A 25,480-nucleotide genomic window follows, 5' to 3' on the forward strand; every position below is an offset into this window, starting at 1 on the left:
TCTCATCACCAGTTATCAGTCGCTTCAAAAAAGGATCATTTTCGTCATGTTTAATGAGCATATTGCAGATGTTTACACACACCATCAAATGAACTTCTTTGAGTTCATGTGGAACCCAAATATCGAGCTTCCTTACATATCCCAGCTTTTTAAGGTGGTCATGAATCCTTGAATGATGGATGTTCAATGTTTCTGCAATTTCTCGTGTCGTGTAACACGAGTTTGACTCAATCAGTGCCTTTATTTTGTCGTCATCAACCTCGGTGGGCCTCCCTGACCAAGGAGCATCGTTGAGATCAAAACCACCAGCACGAAATTTCGTGAACCATCGTTGGCACTGATGTTCTTGTAGAGCATTGTCACTGTAAACTTTATGCAACTTTTCACAAGCTTGACGCGCGTTCTTCCCTTTATGGAAGTAAAACAGTAAAATATGGTGAAAATGCACAGTTTGGTCTTCCATCTTCAACTTGTTGTAAAATCTCCAAAATCAACCAAATCGCTCAATTTTTTTAAAAAAATGAAGCTAGAACTGTCAGCTGTGAAATGACATACCAATAACATAGATGCGAATGACTCTAGTACTTCCAAAAACAAACTAGCATCATCTGTTGCAAAAATGTGTCATGACTTTTCCGACAACCCAATATAAGCAGAGTAAGCGACTGGAAGAGTAGTGGGGAGTGCTATTTTAGCAGTGGTTGTCAGGAAAGGTCTCACTGAGGAAGTAGAATTTTGAGTAGAGACCTGAGCAAAATGGGGTGGTAAGCCTTGGCAATTTCTGGAGGAGGGGCGTTTTTTGGCAGGAGGAATAAGAATAGAGGCTCTGAGGTTTAAGAGCTCAGCATGATCAAGGAATTAAAGACCAGCAAGAATGATGTAGCTGAAGAGGAGTGAGGAAAGGGTTAAGTGGTAGAAGGTGAGTGAGGTTGAGATGGTTACCACAAACCACAGTAGGGACTTGAAAGTGTTGGGGACACATTGTACTTTGGAGCAGGGAAGTCATGTGGTATGATTTATGTTTTAAAGGGACAGCTGTAGCAGCTGTTTGGAAAATAGAGTGTAGTGGTTTAAGCGGAGACCAGTTCTTGCCATGGTCTAAGTAAGGGATGATGATGCTGGTTGTGGATTAGGTGGTGGTTTTGTTTTGCTTTTTTAGTTTGCTGCAAATGTGGCACTAGATGATACTTTTCTTTTATCAAGTGAGGAGAGAAGAAAAATCCAGAATTCTGAAACAGTTTTTCAAAGATATTTCAAAGCATGATGTTTGTAGGCTAAATACTCTGTTATACGGACAACATAATCAGTTTCTTTTAATGGTAATATTCCTCTATGTTTTGGGGGAGATTGTACAAAAAAAAGAATGTCCGTGTCTTGAAGTAGTTTTTAAGTAAGAGCATTTTTAACTTAAAATTATGTATGAAATCTCCATTCAACTTTGGCTTTGTTTACTAGGATCCATGTTCTCACAAGCTATGAAGAAATGGGTGCAAGGAAATACTGATGAGGTAAATTCTACTTTTAGTGTAAAGAGATTCCTGTTTATAAGTGGCACTTGTCTAACTAAGGTTTTAAGTTTTCTCTTTCTTTAGTTCCTATGTTGAAGCAGCATGGCACATCGTTGCTCCCTTATCCAGGATATAACAAGAAAGGTTGGACCCTTCTTAGCATCTAACAAGTGCCTGGTAGAGGTAGAGGTAGTGGAGGTATCTTCAGTCCAGAGACTCTGGCCACTGAAAAATATCCATACCTTCAAGTTTTCATCAACCAGCAGGCATCAGCAATCAGTGCAGAAACAGAAGCTCAAATACTTCCTTTCTCACTTCCATTTTTACTTTCAAAAGTGGTGGCTTGCTTTTTGAGTAGTTAAGTACATTGAGAGATGGGAGGGGAAAAATAAAAATATTTTGTTTTGTCCATCTAACGTGAAAATTGTTACGATGTTGTTCCAGAGTAGCTGACTCTGGAAGACATATATAGCATGTTAATATATCATAGCCATAGGGTAGCCCAGGTCCTTTCATACCTGGCAATGTGGTTCTTATTCAAATAAGTAGAAATAGCATGCAGTTGTGTTTAGAGCACTGATCATGTATGTCTCGATTCTTCTAATGAATAACTGTTATCAACAGTTTGAATCACTTCTTTTAGGCCCAAGAAGAGCTAGCATGGAAGATTGCTAAAATGATAGTCAGTGATGTTATGCAGCAGGCACAATATGATCAACCATTAGAGAAGTCTACAAAGGTAAGGATGACTTGTGTTCTGATCTGGTTTGTTTAAAACTAAAAAGAATTAGATTTCAGATATATAAAAATAAAAAAAGACAAGAGCTTCTGCCCTTGAAGGATTAACTATCTTAGGAATTGCCCTCTTATCATAAACAACTAGAAAATTGACAAACTGAATGAAACAACTATTCCCAGATATTAGGTGAGGGCTGTAATCCTTAAAAGAAGGATAATGTTTAGGTAGTCCATAGCTCATTGCCCAGAAGCAGTTTCCAAAGCTCAGGGAGGTGAAAATGTAACAGAATTCATAGTCTTGATGAATTGAGGAGTCAGAATTCAAAGTTTGGAGAGCCCAAGGTGGCTAGAATTCATAGACTAGGATACCAGAAAAGGAGCTGCACAGAAAGAGAGGTCCAGGAATATTTAGAGAGGTCCCTTGAAGTCCTTGGCTGAATACATGTGTTAGGTGAAAATGACTATGGCCAGGGGGAGAACACCAGAAATTAGTAGTCTGAATAGTTCATGTTTCTACTGACCAGTGTGGGCAGATGTTGTGATAAAAAAGGCATTGGGTAGTATCCTCAGAAGCGTGTCTTAACTACTGGAGTAGAGTAAAGCACTTTAGCCAAGGTTAAAAGCAGCTTTTGAAAGGACAAAACTGCTCTATAAGTAACAACTGCATGCTAGAAGAAAGGTCAACTCTCCTTAAAGGAATAACAAAATTCAGCACCCAAAAGTGTAAAAACACAATGTCTGACATCCAATCAAAATTACCAGGCATACAAGGAAGCAGAAAAACTTGACCCATAATCAGGAGAAAATACAATCTATAGAAAACAAACTCGTACAAAATACTGAATACAAAAGAACTCAGGAAAATGGGCAATGGGGAAGAAAGAATCAATGCAACAAATAGAGGACAAGGAGCAAGATGGTAGATTTAAACCAAATCATATTAATAATTACATTAAACATAAATGGCTTAAATAGTCTAGTTAAAACAGAGTGTTATACACAGTTGACTCCTGAACAATGAGAGTTTGAATTGTGCAGGCCCACTAACATGAGGATTTTTTTCAATTGACCTGAGTTCAGTTGACCCATGCATTTCAAGCTCACGTTGTCCAAGGGTCAACTGGCAGTTAGGAATCTGTGTATATGGAGGGCTGAGTGAAGTTATATTGGATTTTCAATTACACAAGCAGTCGTTGCCCCTAACCTCAGCATCATTCAAGGGTCAACTTGTACTATAAGGAGCCCACTTTAAATATATAGAAATCTGTTGAAAAGATGAAAAAGATATACCATGCAGATACTATCAAAGTAAGTTGGAATGGCTTTATTATTACAAGTCATAGTAAATTTCCAAACAAGAAATACTACCAGGCACAAAGAAGGACATTTTATATAATAAAAAGGTCAGTTCATTAAGAATGTAAATGACATTTATAAAACAGTACATCCAGCAACAGCAGAATACACATTTTTTTGGCATGTACATGGAACATTCACCAGGATATATACCATATTCAGGGCCATAAAAAAACTTTCAATGAATTTTAAAGGATTTAAATCATGCAGTCTGTTCTCTGAACACAAAGGAATTAAACAAGAAATCAGTAACAGAACGATATGAGGAAAATATCCATGTATTTGGAAATTAAGTGACATACTTCTAAGGTAACCCATTAGTCAAAGAAGAAATCAAAAGGGAAAAGTAGAAAATATTGTGCACTGAATTAAAGTGAAAATACAGCATAATATTTGTGGGCTACTGCTAAAGCAGTTCTTTAGAGGGAAATTTATAGCATTAAAAGTTTGTATTAGACAAGAAAGGTCTCAGTCTATCTTAAGAAACTAGAAAATGAATAAATTAAACCCAGAGAAATGAGAAAGAAGGAAATAGTTAAGATAAAGGTGACTATCAATTACACAGAAAACAGGAAGACAATAAAGAAAAATCAAAAGCTGGCCCTTTAAAAAGACCATTTAAAGTGATAAACCTAAGTCGGGGTTTGGAGGGGGCGGGAATTAGAACGTGAATAACCAATACCAAGACTGAAAGAGAGTACATCATTACAGATCCTAATTATTAAAATGATAATAGGAGAATTTTATGAACAACTTCTTGTTAATACATTAAACAGCTTGGATGAAATGGAGAAATTCCTTGAAAGACAAATTACCAAAGCTCAGTCAAAAAGAAATAGATAACCTGAATAATGCTGTATCTGTTAAAGAAATTGACTTCGAGGGGTTAATATCCAAAATACATACGGAACTCATATAACTCAATAGCCCTGCCCCCCAGCCCCAAAACCCAAATATTCTGATTTAAAAATGGACAAAGGACCTGAATACACATTTTTCCAAAGAAGACATACAAATGCCCAACAGGTGCATAAAAAGGTGCTCAATATCACTAATCATCAGGGAAGTGCAAATTACATAATGAGATATCATCTTACATTTGTTCGATGGCTATTATCAAAAAGAAATGAGATAACAAGTGTTGGTGAAGATGTAGATAAAAGGAAACACTTGTTGAAAAGTAACTAAGTTATGCTCATATACGCCTGCTGGAAGGTTATGCAGTATACTATGTAGCATGCAGTGTATCATGTAGTGTGTAATAAAAATTAAAAAGAAAAATTATCTTTGTCTTTAACCTTTGGCATTTTAATTATGATGTGTCTTAGTGTGGGCGCCTTTGGGCTCATCTTGTTTGGGATTCTCTGTTTCCTGGGTTGGTATTTCTATTTCCTTTGCCAGGTAGGGCAGTTTTCAGCCATTATTTTTTCAAATAGATTTTTGACCCCTTGCTGTGTCTCTTTTCCTTCTGGTACCTATGAATATGAATGTTAGTATGCTTGATGTTGTCCCAGGGGCCCCTTGTTCACTGTTGGTGGGAATATAAATTAGTACGGCCACTATGGAAAACTGTAGAGGTTCCTCAAAGAATTAAAAATAGAACTACCTTATGATCCAGCAGTCCCACCTCTGGATACATGTTTGAAGGAAATGATATCATTTCGTCAAAGAGATATCTACACCGCCATGCTCATTTCAGCAATATTCACAATACCAAGACATGGAAATAACCTAAATGTTCATCGACGAATGGATCGAGAAAATTGTGTGTGTGTGTGCGTGCGCGTGTGTGTACACAATGGTATGTTATTCAGCCATAAAAAAAACAATGAAATTCTGGCTTCCGGTCAAGATGGGAGAGTAGTTAAATGCTGTACTCAACCTCCCACATCAAAATTACAACTAAACTACAGAACAACCATCATTGAGAACTGCCTGAAGTCTAGCGAAACAGAAATCCTATAGCTAAGGATATGCAGAATAAACCACATTGAGACTGGTAGGATAGGCAGAGATGTGAAATGGGCTGGTCTCACACCCATTTGTGGTGGTTAAAAATCAGGAGGGATATCTAGAGTGGGAGTTCCCCCAGAGTAGCACGAGGTCCCAACCCCACACTAGGCTCCCCAGCCCTGGGTTCTGGTGCCAGGAAGAGAAGTCCCCACAAATTCTGGCTGTGAAAAACAGCAGGGATTGTAAATGACTGAGACTCACTTCAGATCGAAAGACACACACAGACTAAAGTAAAGGGATAGAAAAAATAATTCATGTAAATGGAATAAAAAAAATTTTTTTAAAAGCTGGGGTAGCAATATTTATACCAGACAAAATAGACTTTAAAACAAAGGTTATAACAAGAGACAAAGAAGGACCCAGCAATTTCTCTTCTGGGTATTTATCTGAAGAAACCCAAAACACTATTTCAGAGGGACATGTGTATCCATATGTTCATTACGGTATTGTTTACAATGGCCAAGATACATAAACAACCTCAGTGTCCATCAGTAAATTAATGGATAAATAAGTAGTACATATATACAGTAGAATATTAATCATTTAAAAAAGTGAAATCTTGACATGTGCAACAACATGGACAGACGTAGAGGGTATGTGCTAAGTGAAATAAGTCAGACTGAAAAAGACAAATACCATATGTTCTCACTTATATGTGGAATCTAAAGAACAAAATAAAGGGCCTGTTGAGTGGCACATTGGTTAAGAGTTGGCTTGGTGGGCCGGCTGAGTGGCTCAGTTGGTTAAGAGCTCAGTCAAGAGTTTGAGCTCTGAGCAACAGCGGTTCAATTCCAGCCCGAGCTGAGCAGCCGCTGAGCTGCCAACAGGTGGCAGGATGGCTCAGCTAAAAAAAAAAAAAAAAGAATTGGCTTGGGACACAGCTCTGAGCAGTAGGGTCCGTGTTTGGATCCCACATGAGGGCCAGTGACGCTGCGCCCTTTACAGTTAAGATGGTGAACAACAGCTCGACCTGGAGCTGGGCTGCCGTGAGTCACCAGTGACGGCGTAGGCTGCAGTGGGCTGCCGTGAGCTACCGTGAGTGGCTGGCAGCTGGTGTGAGCGGCCGGCGGCCAGCGTGAGCTGCTGTGAGCCGCCATGAGCCATCCAATGGCTGGCAAGCAACCGCCTCACCCAGGAAGAGCGTAATGGTAATACCAACATGGGCCAGTGAAGCGACATCCTCCACAACTAGACTGAAGAACAACAGGACAGCAACTTGTCTGTTCCCCTTCCCCGATTCCCCAACACTTCCGCTGCCCCAATTCTCCAATAAAAAATCTTAAAACAAATGAACAAATAAACCAAAAAAACTCATAGATACAGAGAACATTTTGATGGTTGCCAGACCGGGGCGGGGGGGTGGGAGGTTGGGGGTTGAGGGGATGGGTGAGAAAGGTGAAGGAATTAAGAACTATAAATTGGTATTTGCAAAATAGTCATGGGGATGTAGGGTATAACATAGGAAATATAGTTAGTAGTATTGTAATAACTATGGATGATATAGATGGGTACTAGATTTATCAGAGTATTCACTTTCTAAGTTTTATAAGTAATCACTAATTTGTACACCTGAAACTAATAAAATATTGTATGTCCACTTTAATTTTAAAAGTTGAAAACAAAGAATGAAAATCTGCCACTTGTGGCAAGATGGATGGACCTGAGGGCATTATGCTAAGTGAAATACGTCAGACAGAGAAAGAAATGCTGTATGACTTCACTTACGTGTGGAAGCTAAAAAGTTGAACTCATAGAAACAGAGTACAATGGTGATTAACAGGCTAGGGGTTGGGGAAATGGAGAAATGTTGGTCAAAGTGTAGACTTACAGTTATAAGATGAATTAGTTCTGGGATTCTAATGTACATCATGGTGACTATAGGTAGCAATATTGTCCTTTTTTAAAAAAGAATTATCTTTTTAATTAATTTATTTTTTAGTTTCAGGTATACAAAGCAATGTAATAGTTAGACATTAAAACTCCTCATAAAGTGATAACCCCCCCCCAATCTACTACCCCTCTGACATCTTATATAACTGTTACAATACCATTGAATATCTACCCTATGTTGTACTCCACATCCCATAACTGTGTATACCTATATATTTATTTATGGTTGACATTCAATATTATTCTATTTCAGCTCTTCAGGTGTATAGCACATTGTTCAGGCAACTACACAGTCTATGAGGTGATCCCCCTGATAAGTACAGTGCCCGTCTGGCACCTTACATGATCTTTACAACATTGTTGATTATATTCACCATACTGTATTAACTATCAATTGGTATTTCTTAGTGCCTTCACCTTTTTCACCCTGTCCCGAACCCCATTCCCAGCTATCACCTTGATAGAGCTAGTAGCAATCTGGCACCATACCTAGTTATTGCAATATTATTGACTATATTCCTTATGCTATACCCTACATCCCCATTACTATTGTATAACAACCAATTTGTACTTCTTAATCCCTTCCCCTTTCATCCATCCTTAACCCCCCTCCTATCTTAAAGAAGTCCCTCTAAGAGTCCTTGTAATACTGGTTTGGTGGCAATGAATTCCTTCAGCTTTTCCTTGTCTGGGAGGCTCTTATTTTGTCCTTCAATTCTAAATGACAGCCTTGCTGGGTAGAGCAATCTTGGTTGTATATCATTGCTTTTCATCACTTGGAATATTTCCTGCCACTCCCTTCTAGCCTGCAAAGTTTCTGTTGAGAAATCAGCTGACAGTCTTATGGGGGCTCCCTTATAGGTAACTAACTGCTTTTCTCTTAATGCTTTTAAGATTCTTTCTTTGTATTTAACCTTTGGCATTTTAATTATAATGTGTCTTGGTGTGGGCCTCCGGGTTTATCTTGTTTGGGTCTCTCTGTGCTTCCTGGGCTTGTATGTTGTTTTCCTTCACCAGGTTAGGGACGTTTTCAGTCATTATTTCTACAAATAGATTTTCAATTCCTTGCTCCTTCTCCTTCTGGCACCCCTATAATGCAAATGTTGGTACACTTGATACTGTCCTGGAGGTCCCTTAAACTCTCCTCAGTTTTTTGGATTCTTAGTTCTTTTTGCTATTCTGGTTGGTTGTTTTCTGCTACCTTATCTTCTACATCGCTATTTGGATCCTCTGCTTCATCTAATCTCTGTTGATTCCCTGTAATATATTCTTCGTTTCCATTATTGTATCCTTTATTTCTGGCTGGTTCTTTTTTATGGTTTTCATCTCCATTTTTATGCTTCCTATCTTTTTGTTGAAGTTCTCCCTGAGATCATTGAGCGTTCTTATAACCAGTGTTTGGAACTCTGCATCTGAATGATTGCTTATCTCCATTTCACTTCTTTTTCTGAAGCTTTGTTCTGTTCTTTTATTTAGGACGTGTTTCTTTGTCTCCCCATTTTGGCTGCCTCCCTGTGTTTGTTTCTATGTATTAGGTAGGGCTGCTATGTCTTCCAGTTTTAGTAGAATAGCCTTATATAGTAGGTGTGCTGTGGGGTTCAGTGGCATAGTCTCCCTGGTCACCTGAGCCACGCACTTCAGGTGTCCCCTGTGTGGGTTTCACTAGTGTGGGCTTTGTGTGCCCTCCTCTAGTAGTTGAGCCTTAGTTGATAATTGCACATCAGTGTGAGGGACTGACCCGTGGGCTCACTGGTTGTGAGGACTAGCCTTGACTGCAGTGGAAGAGTTGTGCAGGGGCTGACCCTATGGAGCAGGATCTGCCTCAGCAGGACTCTGGTGTCTACCCAATCCACTCTTTGGGTGTGTCGTATTTAGAGGTGGCTAGGTGATGATCCAGCTCATTTTGAAGTTGGCCACTGGGGGTGCCAGCCCCAGGACCACCTTGGAGGGATCCACTGTAGTCTACTTCAGCCACAGCCCATGCCCCACCCGAGGCCACCCAGCAGGAGCCAGAAAGAAATCTGCAGATGACTGCCACCCATGCTGTGCTTGAAAGCACCTTGAGAGGCCAAACTGTGAACCAAGGGTGGTTGCTGCTAGTTCTGGCTTAGGGCTGCTCACCCAGAGGTACAGGACATGCTCAAGCCAGATGCTGCTTGTCTGGGTCATGAACCTTGAGAGGCCCTAGAAAAGTACAGCTTAAGCTAAGGCAAGTGGTCTGCATGAAAGCAGCCACTGGAAGCAGCCTGGGTGTGCTCAAAAGTTGGGCAGGGCCAGGTCTGGACTCGCCAGGGCCTGGCAAATGAATGGGCGAAGACTCAAAATGGCGTCTGCCCGTGTTCACATGCTGGGAAGGGGGAGGGCTCGACAAAGAAACACTGGCCTCTGCCAGCCCCTCCAGCCCGTTTGAAGCCAGACAACTCAGTTCCCCACCATGTGTCTTTGCCGCCTCTTCAGCTGCTGTCCCAGCATTGGAAGTGGTTTTGTTGGTGGATAAGTCCGCGCACAGTCCTTTTAAGAGGAAGGCCTATGAGTGCAGCCACACTGTCTCATTCAGTCACAGTCTCTGCTGGTTTCCACAGCCAAATATTATGGGGACTTCTCTCCCTGCTACTGGGACCCTGGGCTGGGGTAGGACTGGGATCCCTCGCTCCTTTAGGGAATGGGGGGTACCCCCACAGCCAAAATAGCCTTCCCAATCTTTAATGGTCACACATGGGTGTGGGACCTGCCTGTTCCATGTCTCTGACCTTCCTACCAGCCTGGAGGTGGTTTTTTCTGCAAGTCCTTAGTTGAAAGGCTTCAGTTCAGCTTGATTTTAGACAATTCTCAGTAATGGTTGTTTTGTAAATTAGTTGTAATTTTGATGTGGTTGCTACTGCACCATCTTGGTTGTCCACAATATTGTCTTATATGCTTGAAAGTTGCTAATAGAGTAGATCTTAAATATTCTCACTATTTAAAAGTATAAATTGGAAGTTAAAAAATAGTCATGGGGATATAAAGTACAGCATAGGGAGTATAGTCAATAATACTGTAATAACTATATAATGCCAGATGAGTACTGGACTTACCAGGGGGATCACTTCATAAATTATATAAATGTCTTACTACTTATACTGTACACCTGAAACTAATATAAAATAATATTGAATGTCAACTATAATTGGAAAATTAAAAAAAAAATTTTTTTAATATGTGAGGTGAAAGATGTATTAACTGTCCTTATGTGGTAATCATTTTGAAGAATATATGTGTATCGAATCATCATGTTATACACCTTACACCTTAAACTTATACAGTGTCATGTCAATTATATCAATAAAATTTCAGGGGAGCAGAAAAAAAGGAATTGAATTTGTGGTTAAAACCTTCCCACAAAGAAAACTCCAGGCCCACATAGAATTTAAAAAAGAAATAATTCCAGTTCTAGACAAAGTTCTAGAAAATTAAAGAGGAGGTAATATTTCTCAACACATTCTTTGATGCCAGTATTACCTTCACACCAAACACCAGACAAAGACATTACAAGAAAAGAAAACTATAGATTAGTATCCCTCATGAACATACGTGCAAAATGCTAAGCCACTGCTTGGCTTCCCATTTATTTTAAAGCTACATGATTAAGGCAGTGTGATATTACTTACATAAGGGTAGACATAAAGATTGTTGGAACAAATAGAGATTGCAGAAGTAGACCCAAACATATGAAGTCAATTGATTTTTTATATATGTGCCAAGATAATTCAGTGGGGAAAAGTTAGTCTTTTTAGTTTATGGTACTGGAATAACTAGATATACGTAAAGGAGTGTGGGGAGGTGAATCTTGTTCCTTACAACATATACAAAATTAACTCAAAAGTGGATCATAGACCTAAATATAAGAACTAAAACTGTGAAAATCGTAGGAGAAAATCTTTTTTTTTTTTCTTAAAGATTTTATTGGGGAATTGGGGGAGGGGACCGGACAATCTTTGTTGTGGAGGGCGCCAGTCGCCCTCTGGCTTCCCATCAGCAGCTTGTGGCCTCTAAGCTCAAGGTACTGTGTTCAATCTTAGTTGCGGGTGGGCGTAGCCACCATCCCATGCGCGAGTCAAACCAGCAGCCTTGTTGTTAAGAGCGCACACTCTATCCACTGAGCCATCTGGGCGGCAGCTTAGCTCAAGGTGCCAAGTTCAGTCTTAGTTGCGGGTGGGCATAGTCAAACAGGCAATCTTGTTGTTACACCAGCTGAGCCATCCTGCCACCTGTTGGCATCTCAGCAGCAGCTCAGCTTGGGCGCAGCATCACTGGCCCATGTGGGAATCAAACCGGCGGCCCTGTTGCTCAGAGCTCATGATCTTAAGCCAACTCTTAACCAACTGAGCCACTCGGCCAGCCCCCATAGGAGAAAATCTTTGGTTTTGGGTTTGGTAAAGATGTATTAGATCACATAAAGCATGAGACATAAAAGAGAAAAAAATCAATAAACTGAACTTCATCAAAAGTCAAAACTTCTGCTTGTTAAAAGACACTGTGAAGGAAATGAAAAGGCAAGTTACAGACTGGGAGAAGATATTTGTACATCTTTCTAATAAAGGAGTTTTATCTAGAATATATAAAGAACTCTTGAACTCAATCGGAAGACCGACAATTTAATGTTTTTTAAATGGGCAAAGGTATGAACGGACATTACACAAAGAAGATATACAGATGGCAAACATTCTTATGTGAAGAGCTCAACATAATTAGTTGTAGGAAAATGCAAACTAAAGTCACAGTGATATACCGCTGCATACCCGACAGAATGGCTAAAATTAAAGACTGACAGTATCCCATGTGTTTGCAAGGATGTAAAGCAATTTCAACTCTAATACATTACTGGTGGGAATGCAAAATGCTACAGCCACTTTGCAAAACAATTTGGCAGTTTCTTAAAAAGTGAAACATAAAGTAGCCAGGTTCCATTGGGGAACTCTGATGTCACTGTTTTATATTTTTAAAGTTCTTTCTTCATGGACTGATCATATGAATATTCCCCAGAGAAAACTTATCAATCTCCTGACTGGAGGATAAAGGCCAGGCTACCAATGTTCTAAAAGCCAAATGGGAAAAGCTAGAGAACTCTCAGTATTCATTATATATACCCCTTCTTAACTCACCCTTTTTTAATTAAAAAATTTTTTTTCAATTACAGTTCACACTCAATATTGTATTAGTTTCAGGTGTACAGCATAGTGGTTAGATATTCATATAACTTATAAAGTGATTCCCCCAATAAGTCGTGCACCCACCTGACACCATGTATTGTTATTACAATATTATTGACTGTATTCCCTAAGCTATACTTTACATCCCCAGAACTATTTTGTAACTGCCAATTTGTACCTCTTAATCCCTTCACCCCCTTACCGAGCCCCCCAGGCTCTCCTCTCATCTGGTGACTATGAGTTTGTTCTCCACATCTACAAATTTGTGTTTATTTTGTTTTTTAATTCCACATATAAGTGAAATCATATGGTATTTGTCTTTCTCTGCCTGACTTATCTCACTTAGCCTAATACACTGTAGGTCTATCAAGTATCATAAATGACAAGGCTTCATTCTTTTTTTATGGCTGAATAATATTCCATTGTAAACGAGTATATATACCACTTATTTATCCATTTGTCTTTTAATTGGAGCATTTAATCCATTTACATTTAAAGTAATTATTGATAGGTATGTAGTTATTGCAATTTTATTAATTGTTTTCCGATTGTTTTTGTAGTTCTTTGTTCTTTTGTTAGGCTCTTGCTCTGTTCTCATGTATGTTGTTGATTGGCTGTAGTATTGAATTTGGATTCCTTTCTCTTTATTTCTTGTGTATCTCTTGTATATTTTTGGTTTGCGGTTACAATGTGCTTCATATAAACCAGGCTATGTTTATGGCAGCCTATTTTAAGTTGATGGTCTCTTAAGTTTGAACACAGTCTATAATCACTACCATTTTTACTCATCCCCTACACATTTATGTTTTTGTCATTATGTTTTACGTGTGTGTGTGTCAATTTTCTATTGTAATTATACATGATTGTCCTGCTTTTGCCTTTTAACCTTTGCACTACTTAGTGTTGGTTGATCCACTGCTTTTATTATGTGTTTGCCTTTGTCAGTGAGGTTTTTTTCTGTGCAATATTTTCTTATTCATGTATTTTTTCCCTTCTTAAAAAAGTCCCTTTCACAGTTCGTTTTTTAATTAAAATTTATTGGGGTGACAATGGTCTGCAAAACTGCTTAGATTTCAAATGTACAATTCTATAATACATCATCTGTATGTTGCATTATGTATTCACCACCCAGAGTCCGTTCTTCTTCCATCACCATATATTTGACCCAACATTTCTTGTAACACTGGTTTGGTGGTGATGAACTCCTTTAGCTTTTTTTTTTTTTTTCCTTTTTTTTTTTTTTTAAATATATATTGGGTTTATCATTTTTTTTGTTGTTGGTTTTTTTTTTAAGATCTGATTGGGGAATTGGGGGGGGAGAACAGCATTGGGGAATCAGGGAAGGGGAACAGACATGTTGCTGTCCTTTTGTTCTTCAGCCTAGTGGTGGAGGACACCGTTTCACTGGCCCATGTTGGTATTATTGCGCTCTTCCCGGGTGAGGCAGTCGGTCGCCGGCCATTGGATGGCCACTCATGGCAGCTCACAGCAGCTCTTGCCAGCTGCCGGCCACTCATGCTGGCTGCTGGCCACTCATGGTAGCTCACGGCAGCCCACTGCAGCAGGGGCTGTAGCCTACACCGTCGCCATCCACTCACGGAAGCCCAGCTCCAGGTCGAGCTGTTGTTCACCACCTTAGCTGTAGAGGGTGCAGCGTCACTGGCCCATGTGGGAACTGAACCGGTGGCCCCAATGCTCAGAACTTGCGCTCCCAAGCCAACTCTTAACCAACTGAGCCAGTGGGCTGGCCCCTCCTTTAGCTTTTCTTGTCTGGGAAGCTCTTTATCTGTCCTTCAATTCTAAATGATAGTCTTGCTGGGTAAAGTAATCTTGGTTGTAGGTCCTTGCTTTTCATCACTTTTAATATTTCCTGCCAATCACTTCTGGCCTACAAAGTTTCTCTTGAGAAATCAGCTGACAGTCTTATGGAAGCTCACTTGCAGGTAGCTAACTGCTTTTCTCTTGCTACTTTTAAGATTCTATCTTTAACGTTTGGCATTTTAATTATGGTCAGTTTTGGCATGGACCCCTTTGGGTTCATCTTGTTTGGAACTCTCTGTGCTTCCTGGGCATGTACATCTATTTCCTTCAAAAGGTTAGGAAAGTTTTCAGTCATTATTTCTTGAAATGGATTTTTGATTCCTTGCTCCCTCTCTTCTCCTTTGGGTACCTCTATGATGTGAATGTTGGTATGCTTGGTGTTGTCCCAGAGGCCCCTTAAACTCTCCTCATATTTTTGGATTCTTTTTTCTTTTTGATATTCTGATTGGGTGTTTTCCACTACCTTGTCTTCCAAATCACTGATTTGATTCTCTGCTTCCTCCAATCAGCTGTTGTTTCCATCTAATGTATTCTTCATTTCAGTTATTGTATTCATTTATGACTGGTTCTTTTTTACGTTTTCTATCTCCTTTCTAATGTTTCCTATCTCTCTTTGTTGAAGTTTTCACTGAGATTATCTATTCTTCCCCTAATTTCATTGAGCATCCTTATAATCAGTGTCTTAAACTTTGCATCTGGTAAATTGCTTGCCTCCATTTTGTTCAGTTCTTTTTCTGGAGTTTTGTTTTGTTCTTTTATTTGGGTCATGTTTCTTTGTTTCCTTATTTTGGCTGCCTCCCTTTGTTTATTTCTATGTATTAGGTAGGGCTATTGCATCTCCCAGTCTTGGCAGAGGGGCCTTATGTATTAGACGTCCTATTTAATCCTCCTCTTTTTAGTACAGGATCCTTGTTCTTGCTCATACCTAATGTACCTTTGCCCAAAGACCCTATGTTTTAATCTGCTCAGAGAAGAGATCTGTTTGGGTTGGTTTTCAGACAGGGGCAGTCACCTGGGTGATCAGAATTGCAGAACAATAACTATAGGTTGTTAACTTCTAAAACAAGATTTTAAGAAGTGCTTCTGGGGCCGGCTGAGTGGCACGTTGGTTAGGAGTTGGCCTGGGATGCCAGCTCTGAGCAGCAGGGCCCCGGTTCGGATCCCACATGAGGGCCAGTGATGCTGTACCCTCTACAGCTAAGATGGTGAACAACAGCTCAACCTGAAGCTGGGCTGCTGCGAGTCACTGGCGACGGCGTAGACTGCAGTGGGGCTGGTCGGCAGCTGGCATGCGCATTCGTGAGCTGCTGTGTGAGCCGCTGTGAGCTGCAGTCCAGTGGCCAGCAGGTGACTGTCTCACCCAGGAAGAGTGCAATGATAATACCAACATGGGCCAGTGAAGCAACATCCTCCACAACTAGACTGAAGAATAAAAGGACAACAACTAGTCTGTTCTTTTCCCCAATTCCCCAACGCTGGTCCCCTCCCCTAATTTCCTAATAAAATCTTTAAATAAAAAGAAAAAAGAAATCCTTATGTTTGCACTCACTCCCATTCCTTTTTATCAGAGGTTCTGGTACCTCCAATTTCCAGGTTTTGAGGGACTCTGCATTGTAAATCAGGTTACTTGTCAGGTTTTTCCACTTTACTCTTAGGATTCAGTTTTTTGGATCTGCTTAGTAATTTACCACTCATTCATTTGCATCCAGCTTCTAGAATTTTGTTGTCTCTTCTTTCAATTTCCTCATTCATGTGAACATTGTGTGTGTGTGTGTGTGTGTGTGTGTGTGTGTGTGTGTGTGTGTGTGTTGAAGTGCTATTTTATGAAGGAGTAAATTGAATGGGTGTGATCAATCTGCCATCTTTACCTGGAGGTCAGCAGCCATAATTGTTCAGAAATTCTGACTTGCCACAAGCTAATACTCTGTTTCTCTGTAGCTTCACCAGCTAGTTCTAGTTTTGCCCACAAGATCCACACAAATAACCTTTAGAAAATTGAAGAGAGCCACTTAGTCCCCTCCCAGTATGTTCTTCAAGCCAAACACTCCCAAGTCCTTCAACAGTTTTACTTTCTCTAACTTTAGTTGATTCAAAAAGACTTAATGGGATAGGAGAATTTCTGTTCATATTCTTTGTAAAGGCATTAAACTTCTCTCTCATGTATCTTAGCAAAAATTAGGAATCAGAGTTAAATATGTTCAGATGACATCCCTTATAACCCCCAGGAGTTTGGAATGCTTCAGTTTATTGAATTTATTGAAATAGATTTAGGTTGAGCATCATCCTTTCCTTGTTAACTTTCTAGCCAACTTTTTACTCTAAGAACTGTCATTACCAGAGCTTGGTTTAATTTTGAACTTCTCACTGAGCTGATTCATGCTTTTGTAGACTTTATTCTCTTTTCTATGTAAGGGTGATAATTTTGGTCTATGTTTATCTTTACTGGTTCAGTCAACCCTAAAATAGCAAACAGCAAGATAAAGGTATATAAAGAAGTGCAGGGTAGTTATTTTTGTGATTCCCCATTGTCACTTTGGTGGTCAGCTGTTTCACAATATGAAAATGTTTGTTAGAAACCATTTTGGAAAGCAGATGTTTAAAATTAAGCTTTTTGTTTGAGTTGTATATTCAGATTTTGTCATCATGCACTTTTTACTTCTAGGATATACAGATATATTTTGCTATACTTTTGTTTTTTAAGCTTGTTAGGCCTTCTCTTTGACTGCCCAGGATGTCTGTCCTGCCTGCCCTTTAGGGATCAGCAGTATACTAGTATGGAAGAAGCACTAGGCTAACAGAACTAATTTAGTCCCTTTTTAGTCAAAATGTGTGACCTTTTGAAGTTATTTTCCTTTTCCAGTCCCTCATTTCTTCATCAGTAGATCAGATAAATTGGAATAGAAAATTCCACAAGATCCCCTTCCAATTCTCACAACTTGATTTTTTTTTTTTAAGATTTTATTGGGGAATTGGGGGAGGGGAACAGTGCTGGGGAATTGGGGGAAGTGGAACATACAGGTTGCTGTCCTTTTTGTTCTCAGTCTAGTTGTGGAGGACGTTGCTTCACTGGCCCATGTTGGTATCATTGCGCTCTTCCTGGGTGAGGCAGATTGGTCACCGGTCTCTGGACAGCTGCTCATGGCGGTTCTTGGCAGCTCACATGGGCTGCCAGCCGCTCACGCTGGCTGCCAGCCACACACGGTGGCTATGGCAGCCCACTGCAGCAGGGGCTACAGACTACGCCGACGCGGGTGACTCCCGACAGCCCAGCTCCAGGTCGAACTGTTGTTCTCCATCTTAGCTGCAGAGCGCAGTGTCACTGACCCTCATGTGGGATCCGAACCGGGGCCCTGCTGCTCAGAGCTGGCGTCCCGAGCCAGCTCTTAACCAACGCGCCAGTCAGGCTCCCCCTCGCTCCTTGATTTTATGAACATGAGAAGTCCTATTTCCATAAAGGGATGGCCAGCCTCTGTATCCCATGTAGATACCTCTCTGCTTTGAATCTCTTATTCTACATGTATTTGCCTATAGAATGTAGTTGACATTTAACGTCAACTACCTCGCAGCATTACTGAATTATTTCATGTGTTTATATCTCACCTCACAAATAGCAAGGATCATGTCTTCTGTCATGTTTGTTTCCTCCCCAGTGCTGTGAGTAAGCAGGTATTCAGCCTCACAAGCTTGGTCTTTTTTTCTTTGTAAAGGCATTGGACTATTCCATATCATGGCTCTGTGTTCATTTAATGAATCCCCTGTGGGTGGCAATTTAGGTTGTTTTGGGGTTTTCCCTGTTACAAACAATACTTTAATGAATGTCTGTGTATATAAGTGTCCTTTCTTATGAGCATGAGGTTGGATAAATTCCTGAAGAAGAATTACTCTGCCAAAAAGTAGATATTTTGTTCTAATATCTATTGCGAAAACAGAAAGATAAAGTGATGTGGGTACCAGTCATTGTTATGCAACCTTAGGGTGAGTTGCTTGACCTCTTCAAGCTTCCGTTCACATATGTAAATGTAATTTTAGTATTTTACCTGACACATCGTAGTCCGATTCTGGCTATCACAAATGCTGGTAGTAAGTGATGGTTCCTTTCCTCCTTAATCTGTAACAAAATGTATCACTGGATATAGAAATGTACCTTACCTTTTTCTTTTTTTTCTTTTTTGTTTTTTCAGCTATGAATCAATACCTGAGATAAAGGAAATCTGCTTTTGAAAAATAAGAGAACTTTTTTCTTTTGGTTGGATTCTTCAACACAGCCAATGAAAACAAAGCACTGTATTTCTTTTCACTGATGTATCATTGTTGTTCCCAAGAAAGAATGACAGACAATCCTAGACTTCCATCATAAGCAGAGTGACATGTAGACTTATTTGCTGCACATGATGTTCACACAGTGAAAGTCATAAAGAAACAAAGTGGTATTGTTTACATTACTAGAAAAATTAGTAGATTTTCAATGGCAATAACCCATTCGTGAGAGAGTTTTCATCCACTGGAGTAGACAGGGACCACATACTGTGGGAGGCAGATGAGCGCAGAGCTGATGTTTGCTGCACATTCTGTGGCGGTAACCCCTCCCTAACAACACACAGCAGGTACCAGAGGTGCTTTGCTTTGTTCTTAAAACAAACGGGAGTCAGCCCCTCCGCGAGCCGGCAGCTCAGAGTGGCCATGTGGTGCTAGCAGGTTGTTTCTCTTTGATGGAACGGGGCAAGGCTCACTGTGTAGTCTTCCTTCACAGAGACATTCATTTGGAAGGAAACTATCAGGTCACATCTCACGTCTCAGTGACATTGTTCTTCCTTTTGGTGACAGTATACAATTTTCACGTTTTAGTTGCTCCTGAGATGCAGTATACTTAAAGCTAGTCTATCCCCTGCTAACCAAAGGGTGAGTGTCCTTTACTTTGAGCATTGATCTTGCTCTGTGGGAACTCTGTGCTCCAGGTTATTTAACTTTCCCTTTAGAATACACATAGGAGGGAATAAACAGCAACAGTCACTCCAGGATTCCCGCTGTGGTACCTTGAACAAATGTTTATTCCCAGGTTATATGATGTTTTTAAGAAGGTGGGCGGGCAGTGGTTGAGGGAGGAAAAGCACTGAGTTTTGACTGCCTCCCCTTTTTTGCTGTGTGCCGGGAAGTGTGCGGCTGGTAGCCTTTTTCCATTGTGTCTTTAGGACAGTAAGAGGCTCCTCACCTCACTTCCGCTCAGTTGGCTTCTGGGTCTGGACTGCGCTGCCATCAGCAGGGCTGCCCCATCGGCAGACACACTCCATTGGCCAGGAGTGCCATGGCTTCCTCAGTGCATGTGACTGAGGGGGAACAATCTCTTAGGTGTTACTGCTTCACTCAAACTTTGCAAAAAAAAAAAATTATATATATGTGTGTGTGTGTGTGTGTGTGTGTGTGTGTGTGTGTGTGTGTATAATATATAATTGTTAATCACCTCTGTCCTTGAGAAAGTCTTGAACAGAGAATTTATTCCATTGCAATATTTGATTATATAAAGGCACACTGTTTCATCAACAGAAGAAGCAAAAAGGCTGTGTATAAGTTTTTGGTACTATGTACCACCTCTGTTATTCTTCTAAAGCTGAAGTCTTCATGTACTTAAACCATATTCTATTTAATTGTGTTTGATTTTAAATATATATATGAATTATATTTAAAATTGTGTCAACTTTCTGCTTTCAGGGCATTTATGGCTCTATTGAAATGTGTTGATTCTTCCAAATATTTCCATTTGCTTTATAAAAACCCAGAACATGGAACCACTACTGGACCTAGCCTGTGTTAAGTGTATGGCACAGACCTGAGGTTTTATGAGATATATATGCTGTGATTAACTCATTTTGTTCTTTCAACAAAATATTTCCATCCATTTCACTTTGCTTTAATCTTTAAATAACAGAAAAGCAATATAAAAGTCATAGAATAAAATGTAGTTTTGGGTGACTCTTGTTGCCTCTGCATGTTTTGGGATAACAATTTCTGTAAGACTCTAGGCCATTTAAACTAGTGCTTTTCAGTTAAGACAATATTTAGTCCTTTCTTTGTGTACATTTTGTGCTTCTGAGCTAGAGATGTCAGTAGTTGTGTGGTTCTTCTAAGAAGAATAGCAAGTGTGAGAGTAGGTTACTTTTTCTGCCCCACCTGCTGTGGAACACAAAAGCAGAATGTGACCTCAAATTATTAGCCAGATTTAATATTTGATCTAAAGTAGATCCTTGTACTTATTTTTAGATTGCAATTGGATTCATCTAACATTGAGCACCTACTGTGTTCCAGGCTCTATGCAGTGTGCCCACAAAATAGGACTCCCTGGCAGGGTTTTTATAGGTTCAAGGAATCAATTGAATATCTATCTATCTTTATCATATTGTTGATTGACATCAACGCAAATTGTTGGAAAAGATGTTAGTGAGAAAGTGATACCTTCTGTAACTTGGTGTGTCTTTATCACTCATATAAGATTGGATGAAAGTAAAAAGTAAATGTCAACCAAGCCCAGTGAAGAGCAGTAAAACAGGGAGCAAAGTTTTGTAACTTTTTCTACTTGGCTTCACTATTCAATAGAGCTTTATGATACGTAAGTAATTCACAGGGCTGGAGCTTTGACGAGTTCAGTAGGATTTTGGAGGGGAAGGTCACTTTGAATTGTAGAAAATTGTATTCTTGTTTGGTGTTTTATTTAAGTACTTGTGATAGCTAAGCACTGGATGAGGTGGTTGACCTGTCTCTAATGACCCACACTAACCATGTTCATACACGCTGACCTTTTCCCTCCCCTCCTCGCCTCCCCCATGTTCCAGTAGATTGGACTACGGTTGAACTCCTGGTCCAAACAGGCCCAAGAAAATTCTTTATCTTAAGAATTTTGCAGGGGGAAGGAGAGATACCAGCCAGACACCATCTGGGATGGTGGCTTGGATGGGGCACTTAAAAAGTTAGGACCTGCGAGCCAGCGCTGCATGGACAAGCAGAGAAGTTTAAAATTAAAAATACAGAGACATGAGAGAAAGTGCGTCTGAGAGCAGCTGCCTTGGTAGCGTTGAGGACTTTGCTGGTTTCTGGACCTAGCCCTGCATCCTTGTTGTGGACTCCATTAATTCCTCAGGTAGCCTTCGAACGAATTTTGGCTTTTTAAAAATCAATCTAAAGTGAGTTTTTATTACATGGAACCAAAAGGACCTTGGCTAAAATACTACCAGACTGCTCTCATTACTAATGATCATGTGTGCTCAGTGTGTTTGTCAAGTACCACTGAATTCTGGAGAATTCTTTAGTAAACCTTTCTTGGTGATTTTGTGTATTCTCTCAAGTGGAATCCTAAACTAATGAAACTAAAACACACTCCTTCATTTTTACAGGGAGGAGCTACTCAGGCCCAGGAAAAGGGTAGGTCCTTGCCCCGTTGTGGGATAGTCACCATTAGAACTCAGGCCTTCTGGACCAGGGCCTTTTCATACTTCCCAACATCCTTCCAAAGGGCAAACACCATCCCTACTTCTAGCAACTGTAGTAAGCCTAGAAGTGGAGGGCTTTTCTATTAGTGAGTAACTGATAGAAGCTTAAAATGATGGTGGGTAGTAATTAGAAAATTTGTGAATGCTGACCATTTCTATGCACTAGACAAGGTCGCTGGCCATTGGCTGAATGGAAGTAAATCCCAGGAACACCCTTCAAGGTTACAACTGAGGAGACCCACACTAACAGTTATCCTATGAGGCCCTTTACAGGTGAGCCCTGTGGGTACTTCGGAGGCCTCTCTGCTTGGGCAGGATTGGGAATGGCTCAAAGTAGGAGATACTGTACTGTAGATTTTGGACATGTGGAAAGGGCCGTGGAGGGCATTGGAGGGAGAGCAAAGGTCCAGAGGGCATTTATGTTAGAGAGGAAGAAGCCTGTCTGCCTTCCTGTCACACAGGGTGTGGTGAGTATTTCTGCCTTAGTAATTTTATGTGAACATGTCCTGAGTCTGTTACCTTCAAACCACTTACTCTGGCATGGTCGGTGTCAGAATTCACCTGGATAATTAACTTCCTTGCCAAAGGGTGGTTGTTAGTGCATCCACCACCACAGGCACCACTGGCGCCTGTAGGACTGACTGCTCCTTAGTTGTCTCCTGAAGAGCACTTGCAAGCACAGGCTGGCCAGCAGGGCCTCTGGGCCCAGCCTGTGGTGGGTGGGCAAAAGGTGCCTGGAAAGAATGGGCGTAAGTTAAGCTTGAAGGGAACGGATTTGCCAAAGAGCAAGTGAGAAGATTGTGGTGACTGGCATTTCCCCCATTTCCCTTGACTGTACCTTTAGCTCACCTCTCAATGATCCCCAGCTGGACTTTGCCTGTATCACTATAGGAACCCCACATGCCAGACATGTCATGGAAAAGGCTCTAGCTGAAAAACACCTTGGACCTCAAACCAGGTTTAGCTCTTAGTGGGCGCCCAACCTGTGGGCTCACCAAAGTCCAAGGGTTCCACCCAGACCTTAGGTTTGGTAACGAAGCATCTTGAAAAAGGCAACCTTTGTTCCTTCCAATTACAGAACTACTGGTTTACAACTGTTCACTCACTCAGAAGTATTTTAATGCCTACTAAGTGCCAGGCACCATTTATGATACAGGGACACCAGAAGGAATAAACAAAACTTCTGGGCCCTTTGGAGCTTCCATTCCATAGAAGGTGGAAGTTTCATCTAATGTGCGCTAGTATTTTTGACTCAAGATGACCTTTTGAGCCTATGCCTCAGCACCTTTTTCTTCCAAAGTCCTACTGGAAGTCATCCAGCTTTCTGGACCCATAGGGAGACCCACAGGGAGAGGGGTTGCCCTTCCGTGACCTCTCACCTCTCGCTTTTGCAAGCACCTGCCTTACAGAGCCCCTCGAGGACCCATTTAGTCTGCAAGGCTAGACACACTCAGGTGTTGAGCACCTGGTTGACAATAGGATAGGCAGCTTGATGTCTGAGGCTATCAAGGCAAGTCTGTCTGAATAGGGTAAGGCTAAAAAGAGGCCACCGGATCAGCCTCAGCCTCAGCCCCATGGAGTTCTGAGCTGTGGGAAATGTGATTTCTTAGAAACTAGAAACACGACGAGTGTGAAGTTATTCCATGCATGCGATATAAAATTGCGACCTGGGAAAAGCCTAGCTAGCCATTAAGCTGATTAGCTCCTGAGTTTTACTTTCATGATAATAATAACCAGCATAATCGAGTACTTACTGTGTGCTGGGCACCATCTCACTTGATCCATATGACAGTCTTAAAATAGTACTTTTCCCTTGTTATAAACGAGGTGACTGAGTCTTAAGAGGTAAAAGAATTTCTCCAGAGTCTCACAGTCAGGAATCAAATCCAGGCAGCAAGACTGCCCTCTCTCCCACTACTCTGCTGTACTGCAAAGTGTTGGCTCTTCTTTCATTTTGCTCCTTATACTCACTAAAGACTAGTATAGCAGATGTCCACAGTTTAAGAACAATTTAGGGAGTGTGGCTTTGAAATAAAAAATATTCCACCCATTACCTTAAAGCAGTTCTTAAACTTTCACATGCATCACGAACCCCTGGAGAACTTGTTAAAGCAGACTGCTGAACCTAACACCCAGAGTCCCGGTAGGATTTTAGTAGGTCTGGGGTGGAGCCTGAGAAGTCTCATTTTTAACAAATTCTCAGATGATGCACTGCTACTCCAGAGACCACACTTTTGAGAATCATTGCTTTAAAATCTTTCCTGTAAATTGGAAAATGAATATTTTCATTCCTTTTTATTGGAAATGCCCATGACACACAGAAATGTACTTTGAGACCTATTACTCATGATTCACTTGAACAAGCACATAAATTCTTTATTAGTATTCAGATGTTTATCAAAGCTGAGAACACCCAAACACCACACCACTGTCTCAGTCAGTGGGCAGGTTTGAGACCATGGAGGCAAGTCTTCCCCTGGGGTGAGTCTTAGAAGAAGCCACAGACCAGTCTCAGCTCCATGGCCTTCGGCTCCCCGGCCCCCACTGCCTTTGCTTGGGACAGTGTACCTGACATAACCCCTTTAGGGCTGAAACTAAGGGCTGCTGGGATCACACCCAAGGTCCCCGTGGAACCTAATGCACAAATGCTGTCTAATCCATTTCCTTCCAGGTTTCCCCCATGTTCTTGATGCCACCTGCCCTCTGAAGTCCTGACCATGCCTTTCCTGACCTGTCTCTTCCTGCTGTCCTTTTCAAGCCCCTCCCATAGGCCACTGGTGCCTCCTTCTTCCTTTCTTCCCCTCTTTATTTCTCTCTTCTCTCTGTTTCTTCCTTCAGCACATATTTCCTGAGGGCCTGTTTTATGTCTGTACTGCTTGCTGAGGACACAGCAGTACCCAGGGCAAACACAGTGCCTACCCTCCTTGCAGTCTAGAAAACAAATAATGACAGTTTATGTGATGAGTGTTATGGGAGTGAGCAAGGAACCTGTTGGGAGGAATGGGGCACAAAGTCTAAGTGGACCCCCCTCCCCCCTTTTGTATTCCACAGATTTCCTGATCATCTCAGGTTTTTCCCCAGGACATCTGCATGTATCTTTTCCCTCAAGACACCATAATTTCTTCACAGTCCTGACATGTTCAGGCCACTCCCCACCCCCAACCAGACCAGTACTTTGCCTCAGCATTGTCCATGACCGGCCGCCTGGCCAGTGGCTTTCGTATTCTCATTCCATTTTCTGCATTGCTCCCTGGGGAGTCTGTCATCTCATCCACCTGCTCGGCTCCAGGACTCTCCCGGCTGGCTTCCCCCAGGTCTTTGATACACCACTCCAAGCTTTCATCGCTCCTTCTTCCTCACCCCAGGAAACCCGTGTTCATGACGATCCACCCAACAACCCAACCTAGAGTTCTTTGCTCTTTTCTGTTCCCAAGAACATATTTTCCTCTTAAGTTACACCCATAACCAGACTTTGTCATCTCCTGCA

At 41.0% G+C, this 25,480-nt stretch overlaps 1 protein-coding gene across 1 annotated transcript in view; it reads left to right on the forward strand.

The window, feature by feature from the left end:
- Positions 1-20,191, forward strand: part of AKAP10 (A-kinase anchoring protein 10) — an 80,742-nt gene extending 60,551 nt beyond the window's left edge. Inside the window, exons 13-15 of the mRNA XM_019641534.1 lie at positions 1,456-1,508; positions 2,152-2,247; positions 18,697-20,191. Of these exons, the coding sequence (XP_019497079.1) occupies positions 1,456-1,508; positions 2,152-2,247; positions 18,697-18,702 (155 nt within the window). The 3' untranslated portion in view covers positions 18,703-20,191. The remainder of the gene's footprint in view (positions 1-1,455; positions 1,509-2,151; positions 2,248-18,696) is intronic.
- Positions 20,192-25,480: the final 5,289 nt, after the last annotated feature.

This window comes from Hipposideros armiger, unplaced genomic scaffold (assembly GCF_001890085.2).
Source record: "Hipposideros armiger isolate ML-2016 unplaced genomic scaffold, ASM189008v1 scaffold_61, whole genome shotgun sequence".
NCBI classification, from domain to species: domain Eukaryota; kingdom Metazoa; phylum Chordata; class Mammalia; order Chiroptera; family Hipposideridae; genus Hipposideros; species Hipposideros armiger.